The 24486-nt window shown below is 39.0% G+C and overlaps 3 protein-coding genes across 5 annotated transcripts in view; 2 read left to right on the forward strand and 1 right to left on the reverse strand.

The window, feature by feature from the left end:
* Positions 1-24486, forward strand: part of LOC101893260 (uncharacterized) — a 214819-nt gene that overhangs the window by 159172 nt on the left and 31161 nt on the right. For all 3 annotated transcript variants that reach the window (XM_059127180.1, XM_059127179.1, XM_059127181.1), the window contains 2 exons: positions 10198-14256; positions 14335-14822. In XM_059127180.1, coding sequence (XP_058983163.1) covers positions 10198-14256; positions 14335-14822 — 4547 coding nt within the window. The remainder of the gene's footprint in view (positions 1-10197; positions 14257-14334; positions 14823-24486) is intronic.
* LOC101893427 (uncharacterized) lies at positions 4080-8506 on the forward strand. Its single transcript, XM_005185260.4, has 3 exons — positions 4080-4808; positions 4878-5861; positions 7861-8506. Exons 2-3 carry the CDS (start codon positions 4882-4884, stop codon positions 8012-8014), a joined length of 1134 nt encoding a protein of 377 aa, XP_005185317.2. The 5' UTR covers positions 4080-4808; positions 4878-4881; the 3' UTR covers positions 8015-8506.
* On the reverse strand, positions 21193-24108 carry LOC101893084 (uncharacterized). The gene is made up of 2 exons (XM_020037381.2): positions 23436-24108; positions 21193-23293 (listed from the first exon to the last, which is right to left on the reverse strand). The coding sequence occupies exons 1-2, from the start codon at positions 23924-23926 to the stop codon at positions 21595-21597; spliced, it is 2190 nt and encodes a 729-aa protein (XP_019892940.2). The 5' UTR covers positions 23927-24108; the 3' UTR covers positions 21193-21594.

The raw sequence follows: 24486 nt of genomic DNA on the forward strand, positions 1-24486 counted from the left end.
GTGCGGCGTAAAAGTTTTTCTGTTTCGCATATAAATTACATGAAAACTATCAGCAAAAAAAAAAAAAAACGAAAATGAGCAAAATCAAACAAAACAAAAACTTTTTTTGCTTCTTTTATATTTGTTATTGTTGGCTTTTTGTTTTGTTTTGCAAAACAGAATTGCAAATTTAAGGATTGCCAATTGGAAGGAAGGTGGTAGTGTGGTGGGTATGGTCGGGAAAATTAGGTAAAATGTGGCAACTTTTACAACGGGTGTAATATAGGTAAAATCAGGTACAATAAGAAAAAATAAATAAATATTGGAGACTTTAAATTAAAAAGACTCTAATTATGCTAAAATTAGCAAAATTTTACCAGGAACTTTTTGAAACAGTTAAGAACTGTCAAAAGAACTCTGAGTATTCTAAAATATTTATATATATGCAATTTTTTCTTATGTCGCCTAACTGGATAACCAATAAAATTAGGGATTTTCCTTCCTAAGTCCGGCATGAGGGTGGACATTTTAGACATTAAACTAAACAAAAATTAAAAAAAAAAACTACGAAATAGATACCTTAAAATTATTTTTATTAACAAATAAAACCATGTCAGTGTGTTTGTCCACAATTAGACACCAATAACAACCGAAATCTCTTCGACATATAAAGTGTGTATGGGGAACCTTCCGACCATAAATTAACAGCTAAAATTGACTGGGGTCAGGGTCAGCCTGACAATTGGATACAGGTGCCCACTTGTAGCAAAAAGTTCTTATATACTTTTAATGAAATTGCAAAATTTTCAACATTTATAAAAAATGATTCAATATTTGTTTAATAGTTTAAAAACTAAACAACATTTTGAATCTGAACAAAAAAACTTGTTTTGTAAATTGTAATTGCAAAATTTCTCTCAGAATGGCATGTGTTGGATGTTGATAAGTCTGTGGAGCAACAAAGAAGTTTTAAAATACAATCCTGAACGGTAAACCTCACTATTGTTTCTCTTGGTCGATATTTAACATTAATTATTTCAATAAATTTTCAAAAATAAATAAAAAAACATTGTAATTAATTAAAATATCTCATTCTTGAAGAAGTCACAGATGGTTCGTCCGTCCAATGCAGATGTTAAATGAAAAAAGAATCTTTAGATCCAAATTATTCCATTTTTTTTTTTGAAAAAAATAACCAAACAAATGGGTTTCTCTAAAATTAATCCTTTGCAGAGAATATTTGAAAAGAAAAATGGCAACTCTGGTTTGGAAAGTTTGTTCATATTGCTGTTGCTTGGCTAGGATGTTGTTCTTTTCCAATTCTGTAGGCACTTTGGAAACGAAAAAAGTTTCCTTTAAGGGGGGGATCGACGCCGCACAATAAGAACAATGCCATCATCTCCACATCAACAAAGACGGACAGAAAACTCGCAAAGAAAAATCGATATTTTCACTTGTGTGAATATGGGCATGTGAGTGTTTGAAATTGTTTTGAAAGCTCCCTTCTACCAACGTTTTGTTTTTTGTGCCTTGTTTTTCTTTTTATTTTAATGAGTTTCCTTTCATCAAACTTAAACATTTGCGGGCACACTCACACACACGACACCACTTCCATTACGTACGCACTCCATGGCTAAATGGAAATGAAAAAAAGTTGTTTCTTCCACTTTTATTTCATTTCACCGTTGAATGTGTTTTTTTTCGCCATACTTTTCAAGAATTTGTTGGTTTTTATTCTCAAGTTTCTTCTTTCTGTTGCACATTCTTTGTTCTTGTTGTTTGCTTTCTGCGATCTCTGTCGTCTCGTGTTGCTGGAAAATCTATTTCAATGTTCTGTTCGTTAATAATTTAAAAAGTTTCCATTTGAATTTTAATGGATTTTTGTTTGCCTTTTTGCCATATTTTGCTCACTCGCTCTGACTGTGCCTGACTGATGTCAGTTCATGTTTTATTATGCTCGCAATGTTGTGTTTGTTTCCCAACCCCCAACCATGCAGTGTTACTACTGTCAGCTTTGCCGTATGTTACACAGTATGGCAAAGAGTAATGCTTTTTGTGTGTTTGTCCTTAAATGGAATTTGAAGTTTTTTTCACAAAATTTAAAACAAAGCTAACCCATTTTATTTCTATAGGATCCTCCATCTTCCATTTCCATCACGTACCATTATAATTTCCATTCCAATTCTTGTTCTAGTTCTTGGTGTTTTGCCACCCCACCCCTCCATTATATATTTGTTTTCTTTTTCTTGCTCTGTTACATCTCTCAATTACTTGTGTGGGCGTTTGGTTGCTGAGTGTGTGGGTGGTTTGGGGAGAGATGTAATGCTCCTGTTATATCTCATACTATTCTATTCTCTTATTACTTTTATGTTCTCAGAGGATTCTGCAGTGTGCCTTTTTTTGTTGATACTGCCATAGAAGTTTCTTTTTCTTTTTGTTTCTGTTTTTTTTTTTTTTGTCTAATGTCGCAGTTTTTCGTTTATTTTTTTTGTTTTTGTTATGCTTAATGTTCTCATTTCTTTTTCTGGGACTTTAGCAATAATTTTTCTTCTTTGTTGCCTAGAGATTATTGGTGGAGTATGGGTGTGTATTTGTTGTTGTTGCTGTCGTAAAAAGAAGAAACTTTTCTCAAATGGATGTCGTCCAGGGTCGTAAATTTTGGGCGTTTTTCACAAACTTTGTTGTTTCTTTTTGGGATTTGATGTGAGTGTCGTCGTCGTACTTTAAAGAGAGAGAAAAAAGAGGCCGAAATTCAAGAAATTTTGCAAATTTAAAGATGGGAATTTCATTTTAATAATAGATTTTGGTGGAATATTGAGGAAAATAACTAATTGCCTGAGTGAGCGAAGGAAATGAAGCATTGATAAGCTATCGGAAAATATTAATTACAATGTGTGGCCGAAACCATTTTTCTAAAGGAAACTCAGATGTCTGCCATTGGATCCCGCAAGAAACTAAACTTGACATCAACAAAATATTTAACAATTTGAGAAAAAAAAATTATGTCCACGTGGAATTTTATTCCCAAAAACAGCTTTATTTTCTCATGGAAACATTCTTCAATCACGAATAATTAAAGAAAAATCATTTACAAATGTGGCAACGCTAAGGGGGGACTAGTGTGCCCTTTGTGTAAACTATTTGTTGGCGTTAATTTTTTTTTTCAATTAAAAATTAATGTTCTTTCGCAGAACAACAAGAATGTAAACATTTTTACTACGATAACTGATTTTCTCTTTATGATATCGAAAAAAAATTGCAAAACTAGTAGATTCTTGCAGGTTGTGGAACAGAGCATAACTTAAATTTACAATACTCTGGGATACAAATATACTATTGCTCTGTTCCAGTACCTGCAAGAATCTACTAGTTTTGAAATGTTCTTCGATATCATAAAGGGGGGAAATCGGTTATCGTAGTAAAAACTTTTACTCTCCTCTAGTTCTTCACATATGCTCTGTTATATGTGATGCAACATTGAAGTTTGAAAATACGATCAGAAATGTCTAAATTGTCCAATGTTTTTGTTGATCTTTTTTTCAATTCAAATGCAAAAATGATTAAAAAATACTAAATATTAATAATGGAATAATAGAAAGTATAGCATAAAACATTGTTTTTTTTTTTTAAATAAAAATCCCTATTTGAGGCGTTGCAAAGTATTTTCCTTTAAAAGTTGTTCGGTAGAAAAAAAAACAAAAGTATCCACAAAAAAGTCGTACAGAAAATTTAATAAAAATTCTGCAAATTACCATTATCACAAACAGCAGCAACAACAATGTAAAGAAAACCTGCTTTAAAATGCTCCAACATCAAACAAGAACCACAAACAACCAGAAAAAAAAAACATTTGGGTCCTCAAACAACATCGATCGAACAATTTGTTACAACAGCAACATGCTTGCATCAAACGTTAACGAACCCGGTCTGATTGCAACCCACCTCCCTCATACAAAAGAACTCACCACTATGAAAACAAAACACACAACACGTTGTGGTTGCGTCCACAAGTCTGAACCGTTTCAGTAGTCAGCCATTATAAATTTGTTGCACGAAATCGAGCAGTATGACTATACCTTCGACTCTTGCTTTGCCGTTTACGTTCAAACTGTTTGCCAGAATGTGTTTCTGGCTAGTCGGCCATCATGGAAATTTAATGAAACGGTTTTGTCTTTTCTCTTTTGCGAATGACACTTCTCATATGGTTGTCTCTTTTTACAACCCCAGATAGGCAATTGTCAACAAGAATTCACCACATTTTTTGGCATTTATTCTTTGGTGCGTGAGGCATTCATAAGGAAAACAAGACGCAAGCAGTTGCAAAGCTTCCATAACGCAAGAGAAATTGCTATTTTCCTCAAGAAAAATAATACGACGAGTTCAATTCATCAGAAATCCATAAAATCGTCAGTTTTGCTTGGTACTCTGCAGATCTGAGGAAAAATAACTACAGAAAATCTTCTACTATCGCCTGAGGTTTCTGCTGTTTGCCGAAGATGTTGCACCATTAAAAGGAAGTGAAATTTCCGAAAACAACTACGGTGCAGTGCTGGGGATATGGAATAAAAAATAGTCGTCATATTTGCAATAATAATTGAAATCGGGACAATATTGTTTGTCTTTTGCTACACAAACCACATCTTTGTGCAAACCGTCAAAGATTCGCTAAAGCAGTGCTTTTCAAACTAACATTTACCACGCAGTGTTGTACTGGGGAAACTACCGAAACAAATACACCACACCATTACTAAAAATAAGAAGAAGAGGAAGGCATAAACAACGATAGTTTGACAATCACTTGTTTTTGTGTGTGTTTGTTGCAGAACAGAGTAAATATTTTGAATTTTTTATAAAAAGAAGATTCTTTTATAAATCAATTAAATTGCCATATCTTTTAGAGTAATGATGGACTCAACAGAGACTGCCATACCAAGCGTTGGCGTTAGCACAACTGGCAGCATCAACACCACCCCACAGGTGCAAACGTCTGAAAGACGCTGTGAAAATCCCGACTGTAATGTGAATAAACTAATTTCCATGGTGCCGAAACGAAAGTCCACACAATTCATTTCGGAACCCAAGGTTATGGATAAACCCATATTGGTTAATGGTTTCACATCCGTTTTTCAAGTTGAGGGCCAGTCGGCCAAACTTATGGACATTAAGAATCCAAACGGAGATCCAAATACCAAACCGATTTTTCGCATTGTCCCCAATTCACATGTCCATGTTGTTAACTATGTTGTCGTCGACACGGATGAATCCTATTTGAAGAAAATCACCAACAATGAGCCGGCAACAATGCAGAAGCTTTTGACCACACAGAAAGACAGTGCCGATCAAATGTTAAGGAAAATTATGAATGGTCAAGGATCAACGGCAACAGCAGCCTCAACTACTGTGGTGTCTACAGTTAATCCACCGGCACAGCCGCCTCCTCCCAACCAATTAAACCGGTCAATGGGTGGAGATAAGCAAGCCTTAGCATCGCTCAACACTGCACATATTCCAACTATGACCACTGCTAAAGCTACCTCGACAACCACTCCTGCCCCGGTAGCGGCAAAAATACATCCAAATACCTCCATAAATTTGCCAGTACGTATGCATCCCAATTTGAAGATTACAGCTGTAGCTAGTGCAGAAACAGGGGGCACTACAGTTCCTCTTAATACAACTGCTTCAAATGCTGCTGGCGCTATGACACGTCCAACACCTCCCTTTATACAGCCGATACCGTTAGCAAATTTACAGAGTCCCACAGCAAGCTCTGTCGCAGCTGGTGTCAAACAATTAACCAAACCCGCCGTAATGAATATACAATCGAAACCAGTTCCTGTTGGTGGTCCCAGTTCTGCTTTAAATGTTCCTGAGTATGCTAAGTATGCTATAAAACTATCATATAAAATTACTGATACTGCTGTGTATGTGTGTATAGGAATGCGCTTGATGTGTTGTAAGATGACAGGAATACAGCCAGCAGTGGCTTTAATTTTAGAATCAAAAGTCAATGTCAAGTGGGGACCGATGTATTATTCTAAATCGTAAAATCAAAGATTGTTAGTCCTTGAAGGGGGTTATGCTTACATACCTAGCAAGACCAAATTGAAGTAGAAGGTCAGAGTGATTAGTATTTTAGCCTCTACTTTTGGAGCAGACCACACATCCTTGACAGGCGATTTGCATTTGCATTACTATATATTTTACTTTTTCATGTCGAAAAATGAGGTGCAAGAGAATCAATAAATTAATGCTTCCTTACTCTCAAAGCTCCTGCTGTGGCGAATTATCCAAATCTCCCCATATAAAGAGGATCCCCTAACGTTGGGGGTTTGTGTGACCCCGTGCCTATTAGTGCCAAAGGTTTGCTGTCAGGTTACCCACTGTATTCTAACGAACTTTTATTGATATCTCGACGATAATTAGGTTTAGTTACCAAATCCTTGCCATGATATGGTCGACCTCACACCCTTAATAAACTGTAGACATTAACATAAATGCCAGTCAATAAACATACAAGAGTCCCTCACATTTTATATGACCATTAAATCGGACACGGACCTCTGCTATCACCAGTCAAGGAATGAACTTCTGAATGAAACTTGGCTCGCAAAATTTGGCAAGTTTTGCTGGCCGCAAAGTGACAATTTTGGATCGGGTACATGATTTATGATTCATTAAGCATTTTACTTCGTAAGCTCAACTACTTAACTACTAAACTTCTTTAAAGGCCAATAACTATTTTAGAAAGGATATATAAATAAATATAGACATTCATTTATTTATGTTAGGACGCACTTTGTAGAGAAGCCATTATTTATGTGGTATTACAGATCATGTTAAAAAAATGACGGTACAATGTTCCATTGGTCTTTGGCATTTATGTTAGATTAGCTTAAAGTTCTCGTGGTTGCCTAAGGGAAACCGCTTCCACTCGGAGAAATGCAGGTCCTAAATTGGGAAAAGAGAAGAGATCGGGAAATAATACGATAATTAAATAGAAGTCCACGACAAAAAGTTTGTGTCGTCTTTAGCATCTTTTATCGTCTGGCTAACTTAAGAATAACTGCTGGTTCTGTGTTGGAAAATGAAGATAGATCGTTTATTATTTTCTCTCTCTCACAAGCCTGTGGCTCACATTGATGAGAGTTGGACAGTGGCAGAGCAAATGCACGACTGTTTCAATTTCTTGTTCATCTTTGCAGATCCTACAGTTATTAGTATCTTCGCTACTCCATTTAGATATAATGGCACCAACGCTGCAGTGACCCTTGATGATATCCACCACAAGTCTTAGGTCAGGTTTCGCCAATGAGATTGGCGATCTTGTGCTTTTCTCGTAGGCCAGATTTTCTTAGGGACATTACATCCCTGTTCATCTAGGCATTGTATCACACGAAAGAAGACACACAGGGTTGGTCTAACCGAGTTCTCAACTTCAATGTCAGTTGATTCGTATGCCTGTCTTGACAATTCATTTACTGTCTCTTTACCTGGAACATTGTAATGGCCTGGAACCCAACCCAACTTGAAGGACAAACCAGTATTTATATAGTATTTCAATTATTAAATATTTAAAAATATTTTCAGTCCCAATTAAAATTGAAGTAAGCATTCGACAGTGACATTGACTTTTGATTTTGTGTTGAATCCGTTCATTCATAAATGAAGGTGGATAATTCTGAGATGTTAAATACTAACTGTGTGTGCATACGATGTAGAACTATCCATAACCAGAGTAACGTCAATACAAAAATTTCATAATCTGAGTGAATATAGGCACGAAGTAAACATCAAATGCGCCATGTTACACATATACAACGCCACCACCCAGAAATATATATATTTATTAATTATTTGATATTGTTCTTCTTATAAAAGGCCCACTTATGACAAAATGCAAGAGGAAATCAATGATCTGAGGCGTACCGTTGCAATGCTGGCTGAGGCTCAAGCCAAGAATCTTAATCAACCGCAGACCGGAGTAGTGACATCAGTGGCTGCCAAACGTCCCCGACTGCAAATGCCACAATAAATGCCGTTTTTCTTACGAAATCAGTGCATTTATTGTCTGCTGTAAAAATGCCTACAAATTATATGATATTGTATTATTTATACATATTATTTGTGAAAGCTCGTGACAATGTTCGCTTTTACAACATAACCTTCTTGGTTGGAAAAGAACGAAAATTGGGACTTCTTTGTTTTTTCTGGGTTATTAAGTATATAAGAAATCTTTTATTTTTAGTCTATATTAGTTATTTATGTACTGAAAAATATAAATCTATTTTTATATAAAATAAAATTAAAAAAATATTATATTAACATTTAACAAAAACGACGTTTTTGTTTCTACAAACCAATGTTGTAAGGCAAAATTTATACCTAAAAGGGGAATTGGGAGTGGATTTTGTAAGAAATACCAAAATCACAAAAATGTAAGAAATTTGATGTTGAAAATACTCTTGTATATGTACAATATTTACTGATTATTATTTTTATTAAAATTCAAAATTCAAACATAAAACATGTTTTCTGATTGGGTATGGTTTATGTCTGGTTATTATTTTTTTTTTCTAAATGTTAATAAATTTTATTAATATTGTCCATCGGAGAGCCATATAAGGTCGAACCATGACAACACTTTTGACAACATCAGAAGATGTGATTTGAGTTTCCTTGTATTTCAAATAAAACAAAAATGTATTTTGACAACAATCTTAAAATGTTTTCCATCCGATCTAATATGGATCTTGGCTTCATCTTTATGTACTCAGCATGGTACAATGAAGAGAAGGTAGGCCAACTTTGAAAAAATTGAGGTCTACCTGTTTGGCTTGTAATGCCAAAATTAGTATCAAAACAATAAAAAATCAAACAACTTGTTGCATTTATTTTGAATAAATAATTGAAAACAGCGAGAATTGAATGAAAGGTCAACACTTCTTTTCAAAGCCAGGATTATTTCGCTACAAAAACTCTAAAGGATTATTTCGCTACAAAAACTCTAGATTTGTCGATGCATACGATGAAATAAACATTTTGAAAACATCCGAATTTGAATGTTTTCTGAACAATTTTTTTATTATTGAAAAGAAAACACATACATAAACAAATAAATATGACATATTAAGCCAAGAAAATAAAAAATTGAAATTATACCCAACATACCAAAAATACAATACAGCTTGAGAATAATATTATGAAAATAGATTATCGTAAGAATTCCTCAACAATGCTAGAGAAAAACTTTTTTGCACAAACTTTTCTCAAATCTGTCCTTTGTTGACAAATTTGTTTTGATTTTTTTTTTTGTGAAAATTGTCGACAAGAAAATATTTTCTTTGGTTAAAATCAAAATCACGCGAATTTAAGACCCATTTCTGGACGAAACTCTAAGGTAATAATGAATAATAAATCTGGGAATCTGTAGTGTATATTATTTCAATCTCATTTCAGAATAGAGGCGTCAAAAAGTTGCAAGAATTCAAGAGAAGTGAAGAATTAGTGGAGGAGATGCGGAAGCTCAAATAAGGGGAAAGAAATCATCTAGGTATCAATGCAATAGGAGGCAGCGACAGCTGGGATGGCGATCAATGAATGAAATGTGTAAAATAATTAAAAAATAAATATTTTATACCATTGAAAAAATAAGCTTGATATAATATTACTTTCGTAAGCTTATTCTGCAATTACAAGAATAAGCTTATGAATAAGGGTTCCCTTTCGTTTATTCTATAATTGTTAAACAAGCATTTCTCAATACATTCTCAAGATTTTCTCAAGCTTAAGGCTTATGTTTGTAAGCTTATTAAAATATTATTCTCAAGTCAATTTGGTATGTTGGGTATGGTATCATAGCCCTACCTTGATATCATTGTACCATGGTACTCAGCAATTAATATTTCTCATGAAAATACCGGCTGACTATGATTTAGTGCCACAGATTCCGAAATTGGTACCTTGTATTTTCATATTATAGTTCTATTGCAACCTGGGGCTGGATTCTTGTCCCATGAAAATATGAAATGAAAAATATTTCCTTTATAAAATTTTTCATTTGACATTTATTTCCTTTATAAAAGTTTTCATTTCACCTTTTCATAGAACAAGAATTGAGGCCCTGTTGTAGCTAATTTCTTTTCAACAGCTTAACATAGTTTTGTTTACAAACAAATCTAATAATCGGCTATTATTCTTCTTCTTTTGATTTTACAGGCCAATTGCCGACACCTCAGCATCATCGTATACCCAGGGCGTCAGTGGAGGCCTGGGGCCTCCACATCACAAAAGTATGCAACAACACCAGCAAGAGTTAGATGCTCAGAAAATGCAACACCGCGACAAGCATGTGCAGGAACGTATGAAACAATTGTTGGAAGATCAGCAACGGCGACAGCAGCAGCATCAGCAGCAACAACATCATCAGCAACAGCAGCATCAGCAACAGCAGCAACAACACCAGCAGCATCAACAGCACCAGCAACAACAGCACCAGCAACAACAGCATCATCATCACCAACAGCAGCAGCAGCAGCAACAACAACAACAGCAGCAGCAGCAACAACAACAACAGCTTCAACAAAAATCCTCACGTTCGGCAGCTAGTCCATTGTCACCGCCACGGCCTGGACCCGGTTCGCAAGCTGCTGCCAATGCCTATGCCCAATACACCGATGTCAATGCTGTTCGTGAAGCCCCAAATCGCTTCATTCTGCAGAGTCCCTATGGCCTTGGTCCGGGAGCTCAGTATCGCGATAGTCCATACACTAGAATATCAACCCTGCAAGCTGTGCATTCAGATTACCGCATATCAGGAGCCTTGGCCGCTGCAGGAGGCGTACCACCACCCGGCAGTACTGGCGTTGTTCAAGGTCTTACGCTACCTCCTGTTAGCATTAGTGCATCTCATGGTCTGGATACATTGCATTTTGCCCATCCACCTGCGACTCATCAAGGCGTATCAACTGGGTCAACGCAATTGCTTAGCAGTGCTCCGCCCAGTTCGGCGACTGGATCTAATTCGGGGTTGCCCGGTCCCAGTAGTTCACCACACAATGCCAACAATATTTCAGCGGCGGGACAGCTGCAGCAACCTCCGCCGCCGGTGAGTGGTAGTGGGGGCAGCATAATGACTGGCGGTGGCAAACGCATGGTCTTGTCCACTCTTCATCGCCAGCAACCACAATATTCCAATGCTGATTATCTTCTGGGTACTGCAGCTGCAGTAGCTGCCGCCAATGCCAACGCCATGACGGCCAATCGAGGGCACGGTGGACAGCCTCAGGCTCCTCCACCAGACCCGGGCGGACAACAGCCCTACAAGAAGCTGAGACTGAGTGATGTTACAAAAAGCATTACTAATTCTTCAAATCACCTGCCACCTACAACACATCAAGTACAGAATGTCCAACAACAACAGCAACCACCTCCGCCTAGTCAACAACAACAGCAACATCAGCAGCAGCAACACCAGCATACACAACAGCAACCTCCGCTGCCACAACAGCGTCAACCCTCACCGGCAGTGGGTCTGTCAGCAGCTCTATTAGCAGCTCAGAGTGCTGCAGTTGCTGCGAACGCAATGCGATCCACTTCTACTGACCACGTTAGCCATCCATCGCTGCCTCCACACACGCATTTATCGGTATTGCCACCGACTCACCTAACCCCGCAACCTCCACAGCAGGTACCTTCTCAACAACAGCAGCAGCATCAACAGCAACAACCTCCACTCCAACCTCAAGCGCCTGTGCCTGCCCCACCCTCAGCGTTAACAATGCAACAACTGAAAGTGGAGACACAACAACTGCCTCCTCCTGCGACAGTGCCCACACCTCCAATGAATAGGGGAACACCAACTTCGCTGGCGATAAATACAGCATTGAATGTAATAACAAATTCCACCACAACATTGGGAAGTAAGACATCATCGTCCGCTACATCTGCGGCTGCTTCTGGTCCTACATCAAACTTTTCAACCTCACCATCATTACCAGCTGCTGCAAGCGCCAGCACAAGTGCAACGACAAATACCGCTCCCCTTACGTCGTCTTCGACGGAAGCTTATCATCCCCAAGTGGAGGCGATATCACCTACGCTGCCAGCCGACAATGCCGAGGATAGAGGACGCACTGCCAAAGAAGATCTATTGATGCAAATCCAAAAGGTGGACACAGAGATCACCGGGGCCGATAGCTCCTTGGAATCACTGCGGAAGAAGGAGAAGAGTTTACTGGCCGCAGCCAAACAGATACAGGAGAAGGCCGAGGCGGCAAGGAAAAAAGCTTTGGCCGATGTCGAAGACGATGCCGCCAATTCGTGGCGTACTCAAACATTGGCCCAAAAAATCTACATGGCGAACCGTAAAACGGCCGCCGCACAACATTCCATACTCGACAACTGTGGCGAACGCAACCTGTTACCGTTGTACAACCAGCCCTTAGATGTAGAACATCTGACGACTCTGCTGCAACGCCATCAGACCACAATAAAAGCCCCACTGCTGGAGTACATACGCAAAATAAAGCACGATCGCCATGTACACCGCACCAAGCTGGTGGACACATATGCCCAAATGTCTGCCGAGTGGCAGAAGCGTGTAGACAAATCGGAAGCGAGCGCCAAGCGCAAAGCTCGAGAAGCTAAAAATCGGGAATTTTTCGAAAAAGTCTTTACGGAATTGCGCAAGCAGCGCGAGGACAAGGAACGATTCAATCGTGTCGGTTCGCGCATTAAATCCGAAGCAGACTACGAAGAAATTATGGACGGCCTGCAAGAGCAGGCTATGGAAGTGAAGAAGATGAGGTCGTACGCCATTATACCACCGATTATGTATGACGCTCATCAGCGCAAATTTGTCTATCACAATGAGAATGGTCTCGTCGAAGACATGGTGGCTGTGCACAAGGAGCGAGGCGCCTTGAATGTCTGGACAACCGGTGAGAAGGAGATTTTCAAAGAGAAATTCCTGCAACACCCCAAAAACTTTGGGGCGATAGCAGCCAGCCTGGACCGAAAATCGGCCCAGGACTGTGTTCGTTACTACTACCTCAGCAAAAAGACCGAGAATTACAAGCAGCTGTTGCGAAAATCGCGACAGAGAACCAGAGCCTCAAAGACGCTGCAGAAGACACAACAGCAACAGACTCAGTGCATCATAGATTCGCTGACGACAGGTGTTACAACGAGATTGCAGAGAGAACAGCAGCAGAAGACCGGTGGGCGGTCAGCTGCTGCAGAAAGAGAGCGCGAGAGGGCTGAACGAGAAAAAGCAGCTGAGAAAGCAGCAGCAGAGGCGGCCAAAGCCGCAGCCAAGGCAGCAGCATCTGCTGCAGCTGCCAAGAACGAGACAACATCTAATGTTGAAACAGTCTCCCCAGGCATAGCTGCGGCTGACACAACCACCAGCGCATCCACCTCGGTGAGAACGAAGAACAAAGGTTCGAGTTCAAGTTCGACGCCGGGTGGAAACAAAACGGCAACGACGACGACTTCAACAGACAAACCATCAAGCGAAGCCGGGACGACCGAAACGACGGCATCCACTGGAACTGCAGCTAAAACGAAAGCAACATCTGCGGAAACGTCTGCTGAAGGCAATGTGGAAGATACAAAAGCATCAGAGACGACAGGGGGAGTCCTAGCAAAAGAGGACAAGAAAACCGTGGATACAACGGCGTCCTCGGTAACGACGTCTGGTGGTGATCAGATTTCTGCTGTACCCAAGAAGCTCGAGGATAGTGGGTCAGTTCCCACCACTACCACCAGCAACCCGCAAGTATCGACGTCATCTTCGACGACTGTTGTTACAACAAATACAAATTCAAATCATCCGCCCTTATCAACGCCCAATGGCATCAAAACTTGTTATGCTGTTGCAATGGCAGCTCCAAGTGCTACAGCTACCCCAATTTTGGCACCATCTGTACCATCTTCCACGACAGCAACAGGAACAGCAGTTGCAGCGACGACAGGTATCAACAACGAAGACAAACCGGCGTCATCGTCCACAACTGGCAATGACAAACTATCCACGGGCAGCAGCAGTAATGGTAAAAATGCCGCAGCCGGAACGCCAATGGATGCTGCAAGCGTTGCCGCCGTCGCCACCAGCAACAAAACAAGTACATCCAATAATGTTACTACACCGACTACCTCAACAACGGCTGGCAATTTCTTGGGCCAAAAGCTAAAAGTAGCACAGGTCGAAAGTCTTATGGGTGCTGGTGCTGCAAGTGCCGCATCAACAAACAATGACTGCAACTCAGATGTTAGGTAAGTTGGAGATGTCACTTTTAGATGTTTCATGTCGGTTGATCATGTTTGTTTTTTTTTCTTTGTTTGTTCTTGCAGTGATCCCAAAAAGAAGCGTCTGGACTTGGACGGTTCTTCTGCAACAAGTTTATCCAAAACACAAAACAATGCTACCACCACCAACACCTCAATCATCATTAATCAACAACAACAGCAACCTCTGTCTAATGCTAGTAATACAGCAACAACAAGTAGCAATCCTGCCAATAACAATAGCAATGCCAATAAAAACAACAATGCAAATGATATCGCCTTGGGTTCCGGGCCTGCATGTCATACCGTTAATCTATTAGGTACGGCAGCGCAGGCAGCAGCTGCAGCCTCATCAACCAAATCGTCGAATGTTACGACTCCAATCCACGGTGGTGCAGCGTTGACACATTCCGTCGCAACATCAAATTCCTCCACCGCAAATAGCAACAACAACAACAATACAACCAATGCATTATCATCATTATCGAATGCTGGCGGTGTAACGACCACAATATCATTGGTGGGCGGCGATGTGAATGTCATCGATGGTAAAGGTAAGTTTATTGTTATGATCTCCATGTACGACGAACATGCAAATGGAAATCTGTTATATTTGACGGAGACATATATAAAACAATCGAATCACTTGGGAGGGGGGTTAGTTAAAACAATGTAAATTGAATCTTTCATTTGTTTTGAGAAAAAATATCATTTTAGACCACTAATAACTACTAGCAAAACCGCACACGATGGACTTTCGCTTCCTAATGTAGATGGTCAACTGGTGTATGAGGATGCACCCTGTAGCAGTTCTCAGGGCAGCATTCTGGCAGGTTTGGATATTCTTGCACTGCGTAGCACCTGCATTCGTATTTTTGTTTACTTTTCAATTTCTCGCAGATCTTAAACTTGCTGTCGAATGTGACTCCTAGGATCTTAGGGTAGTTCGTGGTCGAAATAATATTTTCCTCGACCTCGACACATTCAGCTGTGTTCTCATCTTCCCAGGCCTTGCATTGGAGAGGGTGGCCGTTGGCTCTGTGGTGAATGGACTTGCATTGCAGTTAGGTCAATTCGCAGCTCAGTTCATTAAAACCCTCGTTCAATCTTCAGTGCGTTGCTGTTGATTTGGTTTGATTTAAGAGAGACCTTTGGACCATTGTGGTTATCCTAAGAATAATAACAGGTTAGGTTAAATGATGCGTGGTTGTTTAAAACATTGCGTTCATCCTATTTAGAGAAGAAGTTCAATGTAGAATGAGGGTAAAATAAGAAAATATAGCAAAAGGAAAAGTTTAGAAGAAATAGATGAAGAAGCGAGGAGCATGAAAGTGTGATCAGCGTGTTGCCTTTAGCTATTTAAATTTTCTGGCTAATTAAAACATGACTGCTGGCTCGGTTTCAGAAAAAGAAGGTAAGATGGGTAGAATTTGTTTGACTATGTTTGACTCCGTAAAGAGTTGGCAGAGTAAGTGCTCCGCCGTCTCGGTTTCCTCCTCGTCCTGACAGAGCCTGCAGCATTCACTTTGAAGTCACGGCCCTTCTGTTATAGCGTCCTGTAATTACGCCTACCATAAGCTTTAGATCAGATTTCGTCAAGGAGATGAGTGACATTCATCCCTGGCCATATTTTTTTTTGGAGATATTACAACCCCTTCCAGTTCTGATTAAGTCTCCTAAGGTAGTGCTTATGTAATAATTGGAAGAAATGACACAATGGTGGCTTCAGTAAGCTATCGATCTCTAGATCTACTGATTCAGATCCGCCTCTGGCCAATTGATCTGCTGATTCATTGCCGGATATGTTACAATGACCAGGAACCCAACAAGGTTTGACGACAGACGTCTTAAACTTTTCCAGAGCATTTCTGCATTCCAGAATAACCATAGATTTGATTGTAACAGAATTAAGAGCCTTCAAGGCCGCCTGACTATCGACCTATATAGTCACCGGTCTGTTGACTTAATTGATTCTATTTTCCAACAGCTCCATGGCTTTCCTGATAGCAAAGATTTCTGCCTGAAAAAGGCGCTGCATTCGTTGTTTAATTTAAAGGATATCCGGATATTCAAGCTTGCACAGTAGACTCCAGCTCCCGTGGCACTCTCCATCTTTGAACCATCGGTATAGATAGCTATACCGTTAAAAGGTGGTGTGTTCCGGGTCCAGATGTCCCTGTTTGTTGGTATATGGATGTCCACTGATTCGAAACTTGGCCTGGGTGATATATAATCACTGGTTATAGCCCGATCACTGGTTATAACCCGATCACTGGTTATAGCCCGATCACTGGTTATAGCCCGATCACTGGTTATAGCCCGATTGTCCAAAGGACTGCCTCCGCCATTGACCCCGTTCATTGAGTCGTAGGGTGAACTTTTTTTTTTTTCTCGATCGTTCCCAACGTTTCACTTTCCCGCCTCTGCTGACCGAGAGGGCCACCTCCCCATAACGTAGGGAGCACGTACACCCCATAGTCCGGATTATAGGGGGTTAGTAGACTTGGGAAACCGGCTATATTAGAGCATCAGCCGGTTTAACAATTAAAAGAATTAAAGTATCTAAATTAAACTACAGTAAAACTAAACACTACAAATACTAAATCACAGAAACTAAGTCTGGCAACTATTTTACAAACTAAGAACGTTCCTCTATAAAAAGAATTAAGGATTTTAAGTTGAGTAGTGCAAAGAATAATAATAAGTGATAAATAGAGAAAAGAAACAGAGAAAGGTTTGTAGAGGTGTTTTAGTAGTAGGCTATTCATTCCCACATAGTCTCTCAATAGTCAGGGCCACTGTTATCCATTTTGAAATCAGATATCTGATGCTGCAGTGGCCAGTTAAAATGTCTACCGTCCGTACCGGGTGGATTACCTTAGATGCCTTTCTAACGGTTTCCAGTTGTCATATCCTACCAACTTTTTCCGTGCGAGGCTTCTTAAAGCTACTGACGTAATAGCTTATCAGTTATTTGACTGTCTCATCACCACTGCGAGCTAATTCATCAGCCATTTTATTCCCAATTGTATAACTATGTCCTGGACACAAAAAAAGCCGTCTAAGGAGGTACTCTCCTAACTCAGGCTTCTCTTCATATAAATATATGTTTATTTTCGAAGGTTCCGATATTACCTAATATCTTCCCACGTCATCAATATTCATTCGCAGCTATTTGCTGTCGCATTTCTATTTATTATTTCGCTTTTATTCTCTATTTAAATCACTCAGAAATCTGCTTTATTTTAAATGATGCCCTCTTGGCAAATTCATCATGCGGAAACACTTAAACCCCAATAAAAACTGTTTGTAGAGAGCAGGGAAACGACGAGGGGTGGGGAAGGGGGGTGGAAACAACGAGTGAGACCAAACGCGAAGCGAGGCAATTATCTTAATAAATGAAAATTTCATTAAAAAAAGGAGTCAAAACAGAATGCACGTTAAAATGCCTTAAATTATGCAAGAGATCTCTTTTGCTTACATTTGTGTTGGCCCTTAGTGAGCGGCGGGGGCCAGTGCTTTTGCTCGGGCGGCTGCTGATGGCCACGACAAACCAAGCCAACCAGAGAGTGAACGAGAGATGGTCCAACAAGACAACAGCAGTGGCGACAACGGCCCTCGTGTTTTACTTTAAAAATTAAATAGCTGTGCATATTTTTTGGGAGCACTAAAGAGGGCAAAGAAGGCAAAGGGTGTAGTAGCTGAAAAGGGTATGCACCACACACACACCCACACCCACATTTATATACCTTTGATTGTAAACGCCAGTGAGTGAATGAATGTATGCAACCAACGATTTATATTTAATGTAATTTATACATTTACCAAAATATATACGAGAAATGAAAAAAAAAAAAGAAATCAAAAGTCCCCCTCGGAGCTGTGATGAGATGATGGTCGCTCACTCGCTCGGTTGGTTGCAATGTTGGGATCTGTGCCGTTATGCTGTCATCTTTTGAATGTCTCAATGAATAATTGATGGCTGGTAAAAAACAATCATCACAAAAATATGCCCTGCCACATTGCCATTCTATCCCCAGCCAGTGTTTTCGCCCAATCTATCCATGGTACTACCCCTTTAGGCTATGCTTCATATTTGGTTCTCCTGGTTGGTTTGCCAATGCTTTTTTGTTTTGTTTTTTTGTCGAGTGTGCGTTTTCTTTTGTTTTGTTGTTGTTGTTGTTGTTGTCATTTAAAATGTTTTCGTTTATGGTTAAATTATTGGCAGCGTGAAAAAGGGGAATTGTGTGTTTCCATTTGCTGCCACTGGCTCCAGCAAGAACAACAACAACATCGTTACTACCCCACCATTTGCTGCATTGCGTTGATTTGAGTTTTTGTGTTTTTCTTTTTTTTTTGGATTTGAAATTTGATTTTGAGTTCCTTTTTATTTTGTTGCACATTTTCCACCGTCCGTTCATTTGTCTCCCCAGTGAGTTAATTAAACTCAATTAAATTAAATTTTTTTGTGTTAAACGCCTGGTGTTGTGTGTGTGCCCGTCCGGTAGATGGCTGTCATTTAGTTGATGTTATTTTTTACACTTTTTTGCGAGCATGTGTACCCTTTTTTTGGATCCCTGTGGAATTGAGAAGAGGTGGTCGGTCGGTTAGTTGGTTGGTCCGTAGCTGGGTAGTTATCATGTATGGAACTGCTGTTGTTTTGATTTTTTTTTAATATTTTAATTTATGAAAAATAAACACTTAACATTATGTTAAAGGAGGGGGAAACATTAAAGGCCAATAGAATATAGTTTTGAGCCTGACATGGGCGAATGGTTGGATGGGGGGTGGGAGGGCGTGAGGTTGTTTGATTGCATGCATTGTTAAAAGTAACTTTTATTAAATTTACTTATCACATTAATGTCGATGATTGTTTGTTGTGCTGCTGGACATTGTTTGTTGTAGTGTGTCAACTTTTGCTCACCCACCTCCCTTCTCCTCCTCCGAATGGTTTATTATTTTGTTGTGTTTAAGGGGAATTTAATTAATTTAATATGCATATTCGATTAAATCATTGTTATTATTTTTTGATTAATTAAATTGCATAGATTTTTTTGTAACTCTGGCCAGCGCATTACACAGCATTTTTATATCATAATTAAAGTTATATCACATAATTACACAAGTAGATATATACATGTGTGTGTATGTATACACATGCCGGCGAAGGTAGATTGCCATATTTAATTATTGACGTGGAGGGTCATTTGGCTTTTTTCATTCAAAGTCTTAAACTGGAATTAATATCTCTGGAATGTGTACATGTTTGTCCTTTGGGTAAAAAATGGGTATTGCTCTTTCAGTCTGATATAAGTTAAACTTTGAGTTCTTTTCGGAATCCATTATTTCAATGTAAAACTGTCGGCTTCTATCTCTTCTGCGCAAACTACAAAGGGTCCTGAAATGGAATTTTATCAGTTTTAATAACACCATAGAAATGTTATGAGAATTTCAACCCAGAATTAGTTCTGAATCAATTATACGATCACTGCAGTTCACATATACAGCGTGAAGTAAAAAACTGCAACAAAGGAAAAAATCATCATTTTTTTTAATTTTTATTGAATGAAAGCAAAAAATGTGGGAAATAGCATCAAATTTTAGAATAAATTTAGATTTGTTCGAATTGGTTGCCTTTGGCACGAATTATGGCCTTCAAACGACCAATGAAACCGTCATACGCTGCCCGCAGGCACAAAAGTCTGCTGCCCAACCGAAGGTGCGCATTTGACCTCTTTGGCAAGTAAACACGATCATTTTGTTTGTTTACAAACTGTTGGACAACAAACTTTTTCTCATCGGAGCGGAGAAAACCAAATTCGGCAGTTCACCACTTTCGGCCAAGCGAAGCAACGCATTAGCTCATTTGAGTCTATTTTCTCTCTGTTGCGGTGTAAGTTCTTGCACTTTTTGGAATTTCAATGGCTTTACCCCGAGCTCATTTTTCCCATAGTTGGCGAATGGAATATTGCGATATTTTTTTCTGGAAAATTCTCATCAAAATGCTTTTGTACGCTTGTAAACAATATAATGAGCTGGCTTAGAAATGACAGCAGTCTGAAGTTGGTTGCAGTTTATCATCATGAAACCCTGGAATCATGAAAGAGGGATTCTCTTCTTTATATCTCAACAAAATTTCCAATTTGCCTTTGAATATTGGTAGTGTTTTTAATTTTTCTTTAAACATGCAAATCTAAATATTTAAAAAATTACTAAAAATATTTTTTAAGTCGTTTTTAATAGTTTTAAAGTCGGAAAATGGGATTCAAATGAAAGCCTTCACCGGAACTTCAAACATTATCTAAAAATATTTCAAGAAATTCTTCTTTAGCCATTTCCAAGGAGCCTTGCAAAGGCCACTATCCAGATAAAATATGGACTGATTCCTAGCCGCAACAACGCCCTTGTAAAAATAATGACTTCTTTCACTCAAAATGATGCAGTCCGGAATCACTTGAACTCAAAATTCAACAACTTCTTTGGCATTATGCATTTCGCTGGGAAACTTTAAATTTCAAAAACAACCAAAGAATTGAATGCAAAAAATTAATTTGTATAATTTGTTGGGGTTTGTTGTCCAGGCTTTGTTTTGCTAGTAGGACTTCGAGAATTGTTTTTTTAGAATGGCCTTTATATCTTTATAATAGTTGCGTTGAATTTTCGACATAATTTATACATAATTTATTATGCAATCCATGATGAAACCTTAAATACAGAGCTTAGAAATTTTCAGAAAAAATTTTGAAATTTAAAACAAAATAACATATTTTTTGTGCACATTGCCGTCTAAATAAGTGACTCTAATTCTTCAAAAAAAAAAAAAAAAAAAAAAAAAATTGAAATAGTATTAAAATGATTAAAATTGAAATAGTAATTAAAATAAGATTAAAATGACTATTTTTGGGGTTCCTTTCAGTCGATCAGTGTTTAACATTTAAGGTTTTGTTTTGTAAGGGGTGAACCATGGCACAATTTTATTGTACCATGGAATGAACATTTAACATATTTTACTTTCTGAAAGTGTTAACCTATCTTTATTAATTAATATACTTCATATATTGTAATTAATTTTAATGTAACTCAAATTAAATATTTTTAATTTATTAGATCAATTTCTTTTTTTTTATAAATAAATTGTTCTTTGAAATAATTTATATTTTATTATAGCTATTTTAACTAAATTCGTGCGTTTCATAGAAATAGATATCCTCTTCCTTGGTTTTGTTTTGACATTTAATGCTAAAGCTCGATATGTGTGTGTTTTAATTTTTACTTTCCTTTTGTATTTTTTTCTTTTCTTTTTCAATTGATCTCGTCTTGCAAAGTTTAGTTTTTCTCCTTTGTCTCTTCATCCATGTGATGATTGTCGTCCTCATTGGCTGTCTGTGCTGATTCTTCCAATGATGATGTACCAGTACCAGCACCACCATTATTGCCATTGACATTTTGTTGGACTGCTACCGCAGCGGCAGCTGCCTCCTCCTCGGCATGACACATTTTACGATGTTTGTGTACAAAATAGTAACTGGGAAATTTACAGCCACACGTCTTGCACGGATAATATTGTACATTCATATCCAAGGGACGAACTTCGCGTCTTAAAAAGTCAGCGCTACTACTGCCACCGCCGGCGCCGCCTGATTGCTGTCCACTCATTCCGGAATTCCTCAACACAAATGGTCGTATTTTTTGTAAATTTGATGATGATTGTTGTTCCGTTGTGGCCATAAGCGATGAAGATGATGATGCCGCTGCTGTCGTGGTCATTGTCGAACTGCTCTCATCATTGAGGGTCCTTTTTTCAGGCGGGGGAACACAAGTAGCTTGTAAGGTTAATGGATTTAGATGGCGCTTAGCATGTTTCTGATAACAGTATTGTGATTTGAATGTGTGTTTACAGTAGACACAAACGAAAATTTCGTTTTGTATTTTACGGCCAAGTTTCGGAGCGCCAGCAACACCACCTCCTCCAACACCCCCATTGTTCCCAGTGCCAATACTGCCATTTGATGTCTCACTATTCTCGGATTCTTCGGCATTGTTGAGGTGTTGCTGTTGGCTAATGGTTTTTGCCATTTGTTGATGAAAGGACAAGGAAACGCTTTGTAGGGAACGTTCTTGGCCGGGTGTCACATTCATGTGATGGTGATTAGCAGCGCCTGCTGCTGCAGCTGAACATGTTTCTGGTTTATGGCCGTAGGCTGTGTTGAGTATACGTTTGAAACGCACCGGGCCATCACAACTGGCCACATCAATAATCACCTTATTGGCCTCTGAAGTATCCAGTTGTGAGGCTGGTATGGGAGCCTTGGCCACTTGCAGGCCCGTCGAGGACAACGAATTGTTGTTGCCAGACTTTCGGCGTTTATCTGATCTGCTGTGTGATGATTTCTTGTGTGTTTTATCATGTCTCCTATTGTGTCCATGCGAGCTGGAGTGATGTGAGGAGGCCGCCGCTGCCGCAGACTCCTTGCCAGTATTTGCAATTTTATGATTTTGATTTTTGAAGGATATTTTTTGTTGTATATCACATTCAACAACTACATCAGCATCTTCCGAAGTTGTGTCGATAAAAACTTCCACATCCTCATCGTCATCCTCGTGAGTGGGAGGAACATTGTTTGTGACAATTGCCGATGGGGGGGCATAGTTACGTCCCTTGGACGTCATTGATTGTCGATCTAATTCATCAACTTCAATGTCACCGCCTTCATCGCCTTTATTTGTTTCCATTTCGAGAATTTTTCCCATAGGTGTCGATATTGTGGCGGAGATGGCCGAGGCATTGTTGCTGCAACCTGACGTTATTGTCGAGGTGCGACAATTCAATGAGGGTGTTACGGGCATAGTATGTCCTATTGGTAAAAATCCAAAATTGGCCAATTGTGGTTTACTCGCAATTGGTCTAATAATTTTCGGCGCTTGTTGGCTAGCAAGGCTGGTGGCTGTATTGTTGAGCGGATTTGAAAGAGTCGTATTACTATTGCCAAAATAGCCCTCAGCTTGGGCACGGGCCAAATAGGATCTGAAATATTTATAAAATACATGTGTTTAATTAGGAGGTCGCCTGTAATTTTTCTCTTTTAATGAAATTCACTATTGCCGATCATGTCATTTTACCCCGTTTAATTTCATTAACTATTGGTGTGTATCATTGTCCAACCCACCTACAAATCTCCAAGGCTCTTGGCATGTGCAGGACATGAGTAGCCAACAAGACACCAAAGATATTTTCCACATTTAAATCCAAATATCCGGTATACATGTAGGATAAGAGCGGGGCAAATTGTTCCGGTGTAACATTGCTTAAATACACTACAAAATCTCCACCGTGTTGGGAGTGTGCAGCACCAGCGCCACGTTCATCTAACCGTACTGCGGAGCGTAAATAACCGCTATGCATGCCCAGCATTATGCTGTGGGCCATGAAACGCATAGTTGTGGGTCCGGGCCCCACTTCCAGAATAACATCGGGCGGCGTTGTTAACATATTTGGATTTAGAGTTGCACTTAAACCACTGGCGGCCAATGATAATCCATTCGGTGTTTGAACCGGCGTTTCATGTAAACGATTTGTTATTGTACCGGCGGAAGACGACGTTATCGACGAGGCGGAGGAGGAACTACCCGTTGTGCCAGTTAGCCAATTTGTAAACATTTTTGTATTTTAATTCATTGATAAAAGTTTATTGTGATATATATTCATTTGATTTATGAAAGCGCTTTTAATTGAATTTTGTTCGTTCGTTTTTTATTGGCCGCACTCTGTGTCCTGTCGCGTTGATAATTCGTTTAAAACTGTTAACCGTCCATCATTTAACCTGCCTATTTATACACATGTCACAGGACGTTCTTGCAGTTCAATTCGATTCACTTATTTTGCGTATTTTACTTGTGTTTGAGTGTGTGTGTGCGTGTTTTATTCCTTTGGTTTTGGCGGTTGTAATGTGCATACCTAATTGTAAAAAGGACGACGACAATTGGCTTAAAAGAGGGAGTCAATTGCTCTCTTGCATTCTCTTTTGGTCGATTTGAAAAGAGAAGTCGATTTGATTGCTCTTTTGTCAACATATCATCCAGGGATGGAAATGTTATTCTAATAGTTATTCTTGTCATTTATTTCAACATACATTTTTTGTGAAAAGAATATAGGATTGTCCAATAATTTGCCATAATTTATACAAATTATTACGGAATAAAGTCCGATGACTCAAAGAT

This window comes from Musca domestica, unplaced genomic scaffold, assembly GCF_030504385.1.
Source record: "Musca domestica strain aabys unplaced genomic scaffold, Musca_domestica.polishedcontigs.V.1.1 43, whole genome shotgun sequence".
Classification (NCBI taxonomy): domain Eukaryota; kingdom Metazoa; phylum Arthropoda; class Insecta; order Diptera; family Muscidae; genus Musca; species Musca domestica.